Source organism: Pezoporus wallicus, unplaced genomic scaffold (assembly GCF_028554395.1).
Source record: "Pezoporus wallicus isolate ANWC-B61680 ecotype Strahan unplaced genomic scaffold, APGP_CSIRO_Pwel_v1 contig_5418, whole genome shotgun sequence".
NCBI classification, from domain to species: domain Eukaryota; kingdom Metazoa; phylum Chordata; class Aves; order Psittaciformes; family Psittacidae; genus Pezoporus; species Pezoporus wallicus.
The window spans coordinates 3,471,900-3,485,149 of NW_026640709.1; the positions used below are offsets into that span (position 1 = coordinate 3,471,900).

Sequence of the window (13,250 nt, forward strand, 5' to 3'; positions counted from 1 at the left end):
ATACTGCCAACAAAATACAATAAAATCCCATGGAAATCCCAAAATACAATAAAATCTCTATAATTGTTTGAGGGTTAGTTAGATATTAACTGATAATATCATTAGCAATGAATCTGTAGAGATGTCTTTTGAAGGAAGATTTAACTGTGCTTTAAGAAAGGAGATGAACAATGTTAACCTGACTCATGGAAGTTTATTTCAGATATAGCACCTACTGTGTCTTTCTGCATTTTCTTGCTCAGTTTTGTATCCCACCAAGAGTAGGACATACAGAGCCCTAGCCATTGTTGGATTTCAAATGAAGCTTAAGGAACTTACTTTGAACAAAACTCTCATGACTTGGAAACTCCTTTGAAGTAGGTCTTTCAAACTATCGAATTATTATTGAATGAGTGATAAGTAACTGAAGCTGAGTTGGAACTTGGTTCATTTTAAAAGAGGATTTTCTGGTAGTATTTCTCTCTTTTTCTACAATGAGTTGTCTTCTGCACTTGCTTGCTGAAGTAACTAACATAACTGAATAAGGCATGTTTCAAAGCATTTGTGTTTTTCCATGTATGTGGAAAAGAAAGAAACTGACATCTTCTGTAGGGTCCTTCTGTGACAGTGGAGATAGAAAGTGGGTTTTGTGATATTTTAGTTGAAGACTTGACTAGTTTTATTTTGATGTCATGAAGGTGGTGAACCTGTGTACTTTTTATAAATATGCTGCTTTTTTGATACGTACGAGTTTATGTAATCCATAATGTACAGAAAGTACTCAGGAATTTCCATCTGCCTTTTTTCTAAAATAAATATTTGAATGCAAGCTTCCAGAAGACATTCTGAAATGATGAAGTGCCAACTCCTCAGTGATTAAAACACCCATTCCGAAGAACCGGAAGTTGCTTTTGAGTAACCCTCTTAGTGTAATGTATTCCCTCAGTATCTGTAGTCTGTTTTCTCCTTTATTTCTCTAAGTTAAGAAACTGTCATTAGACTGTGTATGGATGATCAGTATTTGTTTATTCATTAAGCAGTTTCCTGTTCTTGTGCTTTTCAAACAATTACGGTATGGCAAACTGCTATAAATTCCAAAGGATTAAGGTTTGTTTTCTTTTTTTTTTTTCTTTTTTTTTTTTTATCCTTTTTTGTACTTGAGTTAGGAATACTAAACAGGTGTTGTTGGTGAATATTCAATGTGTTTATTTTACAAGACTTATAGACCAAGCTTATGACCAGTATAAACTCTTGATGCATTATTATCACTGAAGAAGTAGTTAGTCCTTAATTGTACCATGAAACACCGTTTAGATGATGATGCAAGTGGACATCATATTAGAAGAAATAAATCCAAAGGACTTTGAAGCCCTGTGCTGTTCCCTTTGAAGTTCCATAATGAAAGTCTGCTCATGTTTGTTACAGCTGCATGAATACTTCTGAGGAAATAAGACAAAGTTCAGATGATTTTTGCATTAATTAAAGCAACTTATATCGGAGTTTGTTAGAATTTCCCTGCATATAGATCAGTGATCTTAGCGTAGGAAACTTAAGTTGTCTACAGAAATTGTCATTAAGTGGACTTCCGAAGAGTCTGGTCTTGTTGACAGACTCATCTCTTCCTAACAATTCAATTTCTAGCATTTCCCATTTCCCTCACTTGAAGTAGATCTTACTGTACAGAACTCTGGTGGTGAGGTCTAGAAACACTTAGGCACTAAGAGTTAAACACCATGTGTGTGATTTACTGCTTGCTTGGAGACTGGGCAAATGAGCTAGCTATTACATTTGCCTGTCCCATAGGAATGTCATATTTTTTCCCTCCTTTCCAATGAAACAAAAAAGTAAACAGTATGTTAGAATTGTTTGTGGATCAGAAGAAGAAAATCCTACCACTCATCTCTACCCTAAAAAGCTGGAGTTCTGAGGTGAAGGAATTCTAGCCAATGCAATTTCTTGAACACAGTAAGCAATATTTACTGATCATACATATATACAGTTCAGATTTTGAAAGTGTTCTGAATTTGTAACTAGAAAGATTAGAGGTCTAATTATTTGGAAATTTTGTGTGTTTTAAAGGAGCCAGTTCAAACTAAACGCTCCATTCAATATCCTTAGCACCTCGATGTCCTAGCTCAGCTTTCTTTGTAGAAACCATAGACCCAAACAGGTCCACAGAAGTTACTGGGGTATTGCCTAGAGGCCATGTTTATCCTAGAAGGTCAGGATAAATGCAGAAGCTGAACAGCTGGTGCAATGCGTAGTGATGGACTCTGATATTCAGGTATCAATGGCCAATAATAGAATATGCTGCTGTTTTAGGTATTTGGGTTTTATTATTATTAAAGGTACATTTGAGCAGCTCTGTGTTACACATTTTATTTGCAAGATTAGCAGGGAGGGCAAAAACTTTAGAAAACACAGTGCTGTAAAAATAAGTCCAGTATATTGAGTACATCTTCCTTTGTTTCAGATTATTCTCTGTTAAAGTTTAAAACTGATAAAATACAATAGCTATCAAAAAGTATGTTCTTTTTGTTCAATTTATGTCAGGATAAGCAACTTCTCTCTATTGCCTTCCGTTTTTCCCCATGTATAAATTTTGGTGTTTGGTAACTTTTTCGGTTCCAAGTACTTTTATGTTTAAGTTGTTGTCAAGAAAATGTGACTAAAACTTGTTGTTGTACCTGCACACCCCTAACGTTCTTTAACGTATTTGTCCGTTCTTTGCTCCAGCAGCTGTGGTGTATAAGTGGTTGTAGGCATTTGTCTACTGTTTCACAATATTGTGTTATTTTCACACAGTTGACATCTATGATTCTGTAATTAATTCAGTTTCTGCACCTTAGAGCATTTTAAGCCCTTTATTCACATCTTGTCCATCTTAATTATTCACCCATTTTTATTTTTCTGTTTTTGCTTTTTCAGCTTTTCTGTTGTGCTTCCACAATAATTCTCTTACCTGTTTACATACTATGCTTGATGTGGTTAAAGGACACAGAGTTGCTTCCTCCTTACAATCATTATCATAGAATCATAGAATAGTTAGGGTTGGAAAGGACCTTAAGATCATCTAGTTACAACCCCCCTGCCATGGGCAGGGACACATCACACTAAACCATGTCACCCAAGGCTTCATCGAGCCTGGCCTTGAACACTGCCAGGGATAGAGCATGCACAACTTCTTTGGGCAGCCCATTCCAGTGCCTCACCACCCTTACAGTAAAGAATTTTTCCTTATATCCAATGTAAACTTCCCCTGTTTAAGTTTGAACCTGTTACCCCTTGTCCTATCACTACAGTCCCTCATGAAGAGTCCCTCGCCAGCATCCTTATAGGCCCCCTTCAGGTACTGGAAGGCTGCTATGAGGTCTCCACGCAGCCTTCTCTTCTCCAGGCTGAACAGCCCCACTTTTCTCTGGCTGTCTTCATACGGGAGGTGCTCCAGTCCCCTGATCATCCTCGTGGCCCTCCTCTGGACTTGTTCCAACAGTTCCATGTCCTTTTTATGTTGAGGACACCAGAACTGCACACAATACTCCAAATGAGATCTCACAAGAGCAGAGTAGAGGGGCAGGATCACCTCCTTCGACCTGCTGGTCACGCTCCTTTTGATACAGCCCAAGATACGGTTGGCATTCTGGGCTGCAAGCGCACACTGCTGGCTCATGTTCATTTTCTCCTCAACCAACATCCCCAAGTCCTTCTCCGCAGGGCTGCTCTGAATCTCTTCTCTGCCCAACCTATAGCTGTGCCTGGGATTGCTCCAACCCAGGCGTAGGACCTTGCACTTGTCATAGTTAAACTTCATAAGGTTGGCATCAGCCCACCTCACAAGCATGTCGAGGTCCCTCTGGATGGCATTCCTTCCCTCCAGGGTATCAACTGAACCACACAGCTTGGTGTCATCGGCAAACTTGCTGAAGGTGCACTCAATCCCACTGTCCATGTCAGTGACAAAGATGTTGAACAAGACCAATCCCAAAACCGATCCCTGAGGGACACCACTCATATTTGGTTGTTTTAACTAAATTCCTTCTTGCAGTCTATTACTTTGCGATAGATACTAATTTCATGCTTTAACTGGAGCATTTTTTTAGTGTTGCAGTACCTTATGATAAAGAAAATGTTACAAAAAATTCTGTGCTTTTAGATCCAGATTTTTTTTCCTTATATACTGATATCTTTTTAGTTAATGTTATCTTTATATGAGCCATATTGCCAACATACTTTCAAATCATGAAGCAGACTGATACCATATCTGGAAGTTAGCTAAGGAAGAATGTTATCAGATTTGCAGTGGCTCTATCTTTGCAATAGTCAATGCTAAAATACTTGTCTAAAATCAGATAAAATACTAATTGTAATTTTTTTTTTCCAGCAGTTGTTTGTAGGCAGGACCAAATATAGTATGACTTTAAGTGAAGTTACAATACTTTCTAATATTGACTATATCTATGGGTGTAAACAGGATCATGACATTAGTCGTGATCAAATGTTCATGTTACTGTCAAAATTTAACAAGATAATCATTAGGAAAAAGACGATGAAAAACTGCATTAAAATAAAAATCTAGATTAAAATCTAATGAGACAAATTCACATGCAGAATAAAAGAAAATTATAGCCATAAATTGGTAAACTATAATTAAAAAAAAAGAAAAGGGTTATTAATGGAGTACAAAACTGCCACCCAGTGGAAGTGGCTAATTTTACATTTTCAAAAAGTCAGAGATCTATTTTCTTGTTACAGGAATGTGTAATATATTTACTAATTATGGAAATTGTTCCCAATGTTCTTGTTTTAATTGTAATTATATCTATCTATAGTAGAGAATAATATTTCAAACTAACAATACAGAAAAGGACACACTACTACTATGAGTGTGGCTGTCACCGGTGCTGGATAGAGGGGAAGGATCACCTACCTCAGCCTGCTGGCAAGAGGGCTCCTGACATAGCCCAGGACACTGTTTGCTGCCTTTTCTGCAAGGACACATTTCTGGCTCGTGTTCAACTTGGTGATCCCCAGGCGTTTTCTGCAAGCCTGTTTTCCAGCCAGTTACTCCCCAGCATGTCCTGGTGGCTGGGGCTTTTCCTCCTGCTGTGCTGGACTTTGCACTTCCCCTTGTTGAACTTCGTAATATTCTTGTCAGCCCCTTTCTCCAGCTTTTTGAGGCCCTTATGAATGGCAGCAAACCCCTCCAGTTTATGAGCCACTCTTTCCAGTTTTGTATCTTCAGGAAACTTGCTGTGGGTGAAGACACTGCAACCCTACACATTTTCATAAATGAACTGGAAAAGTGAGACTTGAGAAGGGGAAGTTTGCAGGTTTTTTTTTCATGAGATTTTTTTTTTAAAAGTAAAATCTAAGATTGAGGGGCTATGCAATAAAATGGCAAAGGAAATCCAAAATACAGAGAAAATAAATACTAAATCCATATAGAGAATAATGAACTGTGGTCTGATCATTACTCTCTAAAAAACAAGACCTTGATGTTAAAATAAATGGCAGCTCCGTGCTCTGTAGTGATCAAAAAGCAACTGAAGTGATAGGAAGTAGTAGGAAAGAAATAGGAGATAAAAATCTTCTAGATCATCATAATGCCATGGTATAAATGTCCACATTTTGAATTTCATGTGAAACTGTGGTTTTGCCAACTCATAGAGGGTACAGTAGAACTATAAAATGTTCAGGGAAAGATGGCAACTTTAATCAACAACTTGGAACATGTTCCTTATAAGGAAAGCCTGTGTAGACTAATATCCTTTCAACAGGAAAAGAATCAGTCAAGGAAATATATGATAGAGATCTCTAAAATTTTAAGAAACAGCAAATGGGTAATGGTGAACAGTTCTTCACTCTTTCTTCCAGCACAGGAATTGGAGACATCAAATGAACATAACAGGTACAGATTCAGAAGAAATAAAAGGGTCTTTACCTAACCTGCAATTAATTCTTTGCTGCAGGACATTGTCTGCTTGCAGCAGTTTTAAAATCAGCAGTGCACATTCATGGAAGAGGTATCCATTTGCATACTATTAAATATGCAAACAACTTCTGGTTAGGAAGTTCCTGAATTGCAAATCAGGTTGCTGTAAGAGTGTACTGGAAAGAGTGTACTACTACTTTTTTTTCAGGCTTTTAATATTTTACATGTCTGCCTTTTGGCTACTGAGACAGGATACTAGCAAAATAGGCTACGGGGTTTTCTCTACAGAGATTTTGTTCACTATGAAGCAGTGTTTTTATTTCACAGTCACTGTGCACTGTTTCACTGTGCACTGTGGCAGGTCCCAGTTCACCTCTTCAGGAGCCTGAAGAAATAGGAACAAAAATAGCCTTTGCATTGTGTCCCCAAACCTATGTAGATTAGGGATATGTGATATGAGTAAGCCTGAAGTAAGATGGTTTTGCTTAATTCACTGCATTTGGGAGGGTTTTCTGGAAAGTTTCTGGTAAGAATTTCAGCTCCTTTTTAGAATCATAGAATTGTTCAGGTTGGAGAAGATCTCTTAAGATGAACTCCAACCATTAACCTGGCACTGCTAGGTCCATCGCTAAACCATTCCTGAAGCATCACATATACACATCTTTTAAATACCTCCAGAGATGGTGACACAACCACTTAAATTTTATTATTATGATACTTTATATCATACAAAACTATAATTGTGATGTGATTTCTTTTTCATTATGTTATCGTACACACAAAAATAAATGCTTGAGAGGAATTAAAGGTACTTTGTTGGTTGTCGGCTTTTATCCAATAGATAGTTTCTTCTAGTTAAAAAAGAGACACTGGTAGAATGAAACAGAAGCAGCATATGCTGTAGAATGTCAGATTATGGCATTATTGACAGTCTATAGATATGTTACAGTATATCAATTTATGCAGTAGCAGTATTTTAAGTAATTAGGTCTCTTAGTTCTTATAATCTAGTAATTTCCAAGCATATTTTAGAGGAATAAGTAAACCATAAAAGAATTGCTACCCTCTACTTTACCTCTGCTTTAGAACAAGGATTAAGCAAAGCAATTTCTGTAATGTTTTGTTGTTGTTTTTTTTTCTGGCAGAAGTAATGAAAAATGCATGCCAACTTAAATTAAAATCATGGTATGTTGCAGAATGTCACAAAAATGACATATATTTAATAAAAAAAAATTCTTTAACTTTTTATGCTGTTTTAGGCTTCATCCATGGGGGTTCTTCCACCATTCTCTGATTGCACAAACATTTGTGCTAAGATAAGAAAATAAGCAACAGAGGCTGGTAATAGATAGACATGGTGAAAAATCTGCTTTTGATATCAGTACAGGTCTGCATCAGCATATGTGAAGTATGAGTCTCTTACCCAAATCCCAAAGAATCCTAAGCATTGAGCAGTCCCACGGGGAAGGTAAATCTTTTGCTAAGAGAGATCTGTATCCTTCTATTAACCAAACTAAGAACTGATCCTTAGCAGCATTTTCAAAGTCTGTTGTTTCCTTCAGTTCTCACGTGACCTTAAAGACCTAAACTTCAAGTCAAGATGTTCATACGGTTCACACCCTGCAAACTGAGTGAGTGCTTAACCAGCTGAGGTGCCAGAAGGGTCTCAGCTTTTTCTGGGGACCTGATCCAGCTGTTTTGTTGAGTCCTGACAGGACTTAACGAAACAGCTTAACATTCACCTGTTAAGCCAGGTGAATGGACAAGCAGAGCCTGTGTCCGGAGGGAATATCAACCAGTCAAAGGAATTAACAGCAGGAAATCTAAGACTCTGTAGACCTAACAGGTTCTGATTCCAGAAGAGCAGCCAATTTTCTCATGCTGGAAAGCTCTAAGTAAAGGCCTGTTAGAGAAGAAAGAGGAGTCAAGATAGATACTATTAGTAGCTGGAATCACCCAAGGTTTTCAATATACAATATATATACGTGATAAAATATTTATACATTGATATATACAATATCAATCCCTTTTCCTTTTAATTTTGTATATCAGTTCAGCTGCTTGCATATAGCTTCACCTGAGTTTAAAACCAATAGCTTTGTATTGACAGCTTCCATGTCATACAGATTTCAGAGTGAAGACCAGATTATCTTTCCTTTTCTCTTTTCTCCGTCTTCTCCCAAGAGAAAAAAGAAAGAAAACAAGAAAAAACACCAAAGCACTGGAATATTTTACTGATCTGGTGCTTTGATCCATGTTTTGATGTTCTCATGTTGTTTCATTGATTCTAATGTTCCAGGGACCGTACAAACCCTTTAGTGTTAGAGAACATTCACAGTAAAATTGAAAGACTTTGGACTCATTTCAGTAGTTGTTTGGTTTTTTTTAAAGTTAGCATTTGATTCTTTTCTTAGTCGAGGAAGCAGAAGCCAAGACAGGGAACTGGAAATCCACTTTTGGATGAATTTTGATTTAGAAGCAGATAGAAGTGTGACTTTCACAGTCCAAGGATGAAGTCCAGTTGCTTGTTTGAGAGGACTGTAGCTTCTGGGCCAGTGTCTTACAGAAGAGAAGTTTCTCTTAAATCATTCCACAGGTGTAATGAAAGGTCTTATCTTTCTTCATCTAGCCATATGTAGCCATGGTATGGATTGAGGGAAACCATCGTATGAGACCCAGGTTCCAGAGTTTCATTTGGTAAATCTTCACCTTAACATTACAGCCATCACTAAACCTGTGTAATCAGTGCCTAACTTCCTAATTTTTTCATTGCTGATTTAAATTTCTTTGGCTTTAAGTTTCATGCTTTCAATTTTGTTATATCTTCAGATTTCATTGTATTGTTGCTAAATGGAAGAGCTGTTCAGTACCCTGTGAAGGTACTTGAACTCTGTAATTAATATTCGTCTGATAGAATTAAGGCAAAGAATTATTTGTGTCTCTTGCTCTTGGGTACGTTTCCAGGTCTTCATTTGTATTTGTGATTGCTTTCTTATCCAATTTGACTGTGATAGTGATTGTATGTCTACAGTTGACTTTAAATCATTGTATTTGATGCATGTTTTTTTAGAATTCAGGGGTGGGTATGTGTGCATGCATATGTGCATGCACATCTTAATATCCTATCAGCTCTACATTTACCTGCAAACCTAAGCAAAACTAAAGTTTCTTCTTGTTATTTGAGTCTGATGTGTCTTCTCTGCACTTTCACCTACCCGTTTGGAAGACCTATTTGTTTTATCCTCTACTTTCAGAAGCACCATGGAAAATGTGGTCATGGGGCCTTAGAAAATAATGCTGGTTACTGTGTTCAAATGTTCTTTTCCATCACCGTTGTTAAAGGTCTTTTATTTGAGAGCCTACATCTGTATTCTGGGCCCGGTGCTGTTGTATGAAGTACACTGTGCTAAAGATGGCACATTGTTTTCTGACTCTAATGGAATGTACATTTTTTTATTTATTTTTACAGAGTACCAAGCGGCCATTTTACATTTGAAGAGGGAACACAAAGAAGAAATTGAAACATTAAAGGTATACTTTTGTAGTTTGTTGTTTTTTTTTTCTTTCCCTGACTATAGTGCATTTTATGGATTTAAGTAATGCAAATACGTACATTAATATATGGTTTTCATCAAATGGTAAGAACTTGCTTCTTTCTAAAATTTGTTTTCAGTTGACTGCTCAGTTAAAATTAATCTAGTTAAAATCCATAGATGCACTCATATATGATGGCAAAAAGCAGTTTTTACGTGTTTCCCCTTTGTAGTTTTCATTATTGTTGTACTCTTAAATTCTTCCCTCTAACTCAGCAGTGAAGTACTTTTACATTTGGTAATTATATTAAGGCTCTGGCATTTAAGTACTGACTTTCTCAGTGAAACATACTTCTGTAGAAGCAGTTTTCTGTCATTGTGAACTTAAAAATAGACACGATAATTCCATTTGTAAGACTCTCCAAAGGCCAGTTGAAGCAAGTATCCTGTCTCCAGCAGTGACCAGCAGTGGGTGCTTAGAAAATGCTTAGAGAATACGTGTAAGAAATATAGAGTGTAAGGGTAATGCCTTCTTCCTGTATACTGTTTTTTAGGTTTGATTTGGGCTGGGGGGGGGAGGGGGGGGCATGTTTAAGTGTCATTATTGTCTCTTCTGTGTTTGTACTACTATCACTGCCTCCATGGCCATTCCTTAGCAGCGTGCTGCTTGATTTTGGACCTCAGCCCAGCCTGGTGGCAGGTATCAGGTTCATTAAAGATGCATAGTGACTAAATTACTGAGAAATCCTGCCCTAGTATGCCATTTCCAGCAATTAGTTTGTCCAGGAATGACAAGGGCAACAAGAAAAGCTTCTATAGGTTCATTAATGTACATAATTCAGCTAATCGTCCACATGTAGATAATGTTTAGAAAGTGTGATAGAGATAAATACTTCGGTTTTACCCATCTTTTTTTAACTACATTTACTAGGTGTTGTGTTCAAAACATTCAATTTTTCACGTGTTATTTACAAACCCCTGACTTTATATATCTTTAAGGCATTAAAACTATTTCCGTTCTCCACTGCTGATTTTTTTACTTTTCCTTCTCCTGCCGCTAGATGTCAGCTAAGTCTTGCGGAAGAAGTTCCAAAAGCATGTCACGGCTTCTCCTTGTGTTTGCAAATGTCCTATTTCCTTCTTAAACTGTGAGAGGATGTGTGGAGGTAGCATCCTACCCACTATCTGTGGATCTGGCACAGTCTTAGTTTTAGGTCAGAAAAAAGCTAGCACAATAGGTAAGGATCTATTGAGCAACAATAGTATCTATTGAGCAACAATAGTATCTATTGAGCAACAGTAGATTTTCTCTACAGGACCAATTCTATGCTATCTGTAACCAATGAAGTAGACAACAACGACTTAACATTAAATCAAAATATTGTAAATGGACCACTAACTTCTGAGTGGAAAGAATTAACTTGAAAGCAATATTCTGATTGCAGTACTCAGTAGTTAATCCAACAAATAGCTGCAAAAGGGTGCAGCATACTTTTTTTTTCCCTGTACATTCATTTGATAAAATGAGTAAAAAAGTTATGTTTTCCCCTGACTTTTCCTTCTTCCCTTTCCCTTCCTCTCCAGCTACGTGGAAGTTTAATATTGCTTTTGTAAAATGGAATCAAAGTCCTAAGCTGTCCTATAACTCTGTACCCTATGTATGGATCTCTCTCTCTTGTACAGGTTATTTGGCTTCCACCAACTCACTACATCTTTTACATGTTCCCAAACTGAGAATAATGGTGGATTTAGCCATTACCACATTGTAGTGATACTACTCTGTATTATGCACATTGTGTAATATATGCTTTCAGAAATCGTACTAGATAATTGGTAACAATAACCTATAAAAAATATTATAATCAAATAATATTTCTGCACCTCTCAAAGTAACTCATTGCAAATTTTAGAAAGAAATACCTGTAACAGCATCTAACATATGAACGTAATATCTTATGAACATATTATCAAAACTTAATAAATAGTGAAGAGTAATGCAGTTGATGTATAACTGCCCATGACAGTATGAAAGAATAAGCCTCATTAAGGGGGGGAATGTTGGGTGTTCTGTGACCTTTATGATCTCCCTAGTAATGTTTGCATTTTTGCATTTTTGCAAAGGTTTCAAGAGCTGAAATGTAGAAGTGGGTAGAAAGCAATTTAGTTTTCACTGAGCTTGCTTACCTTTCAAAACAATTTTGTATAATAAATTCACCTTAAAGACTAGTGCCTCAAAGTGCCACAGAAGAAGGTTGAAAAATGTGCAAGAAAAAGTAATGTGAAAGGGAAAGACCTCTTTGGCTAGTTTGGGTCAGGTGTCCTGTCTTTACGTCCTTCTGGCTTTTTGTGCCTCTCCACACTGGCAGAGCATGCAAGACTGAAAAGTTAACAGCATTGTTCTCAGACTAAAGGGGAAACACAGCTCTGTACCAGCTACTAAGAAGGAGACAACTGTTAAGAGCTGAACCCAGGACACTGTTATATGCCAGTGCTTCTCAAAACCCCTTTTTTATGGAAGTGGGTGATTTCACTTTTATTTTGACAATTTAAAATGCCTTTTATTTATATGTAAAAGTGAAATTTCATTTCTGCTTCAGAAAGAACATAATAAATTAGATGCTTTAACACTAAATCAGAGCATTTTAAAACATTTGGATTTGTCTAAATCTTCTCTTTTGTAGATAGTCTAATACAATGAAGTGGATTTTTTTTTTTTTTTTTTTAACCGACTCTATTGAAAAATTTCTGACCTGGATGAATAGGTAGGGATCTTTAGCATTCCCTTCTGGAAATGGAAACAAAAAATTTTTAGTTTTTTTTTTTTCTCTTCTTTGTTTTGTGTGTGCATCTGTGAATAGGGATTCCACAATTTAACAGAAGTCACTGTATTTTGAAATCTACTACTGAAATATGGGGGCCAGTGATGGATACTGTTGAAAGCTTTGATATGCCACGGTACTTAACAAAACAACATTTAAGAAATTGACAATATGCTAATAAAACTTTTTGCTTCAGGATGCTGAGATTGTTGTTTTTAACCTTTACACAATGAAATGCGTCCGTCAGGTGCTAGCTGCTTTGTGTGTTCTTTGCTGGATTTTTATGTCCCAGCATGCACAAATAGAAGAAAATCTATATCATGTATGCTTCTGTCTGGTGGAGTTGCAGCTCAAAGCAGCAGCCAAGGTCAGTAAGGGTTTATTAGTCAGTCTTTCCTAATGAGCTGTTCAGGCTTTTCAGAATTTCCATGTGGTGTTACTGATGAAGGTCTCCCAGCTTGTGGTTAATTATTGATACTACTCTTGTGTAACTTGGAATGTTTCAGTCTTTTGTGCTTAGCTGCTAAATGTCTGGTTTCACCACTGTGTGTGAACTGTGTGTCTTTATGTATCTCCTTGGCTACTTTGTCCTCATGAAGGAATCCTCCCTGTTCAGTGTGGAGCCTCTCCACAGTGCAAGACAGAGAAAATAAAGATTGAGAAAAATGCGTAAAAAATACGAGAAAGGAAAATGAAATCCAATAAAATTGTATTAAAATATCAATTTCAGTATTTCTAAGGCTCTCAGATAATGGGAGCAAGATAATCTCTAAAGTATGCATTTCCTGAAATAGAAAAATCCCAGCAGGAGAAAAATCTACCTGTAATGAAAAATTTGTGTTGGCAGTGGTAGAAAAGGTGAGTAGCAGACTAGGGATGATAGCAAAACACAGAAGAAATAACAACTTTCTTCAGGGTGCATACAAGCACACAAAGAGCTAACATGAAGCACTTTAATCCCTTCGGAACCAGTTGATGACAATTGCG

The 13,250-nt window shown here is 36.9% G+C and overlaps 1 protein-coding gene across 6 annotated transcripts in view; it reads left to right on the top strand.

Annotated features, from left to right (window-relative positions):
• The window catches only part of FMN1 (formin 1), a 187,904-nt gene that overhangs the window by 70,385 nt on the left and 104,269 nt on the right, over positions 1 to 13,250 (top strand). For all 6 annotated transcript variants that reach the window (XM_057420082.1, XM_057420085.1, XM_057420084.1 and 3 more), the window contains one exon: positions 9,381 to 9,442. In XM_057420082.1, the coding sequence (XP_057276065.1) occupies positions 9,381 to 9,442 (62 nt within the window). The remainder of the gene's footprint in view (positions 1 to 9,380; positions 9,443 to 13,250) is intronic.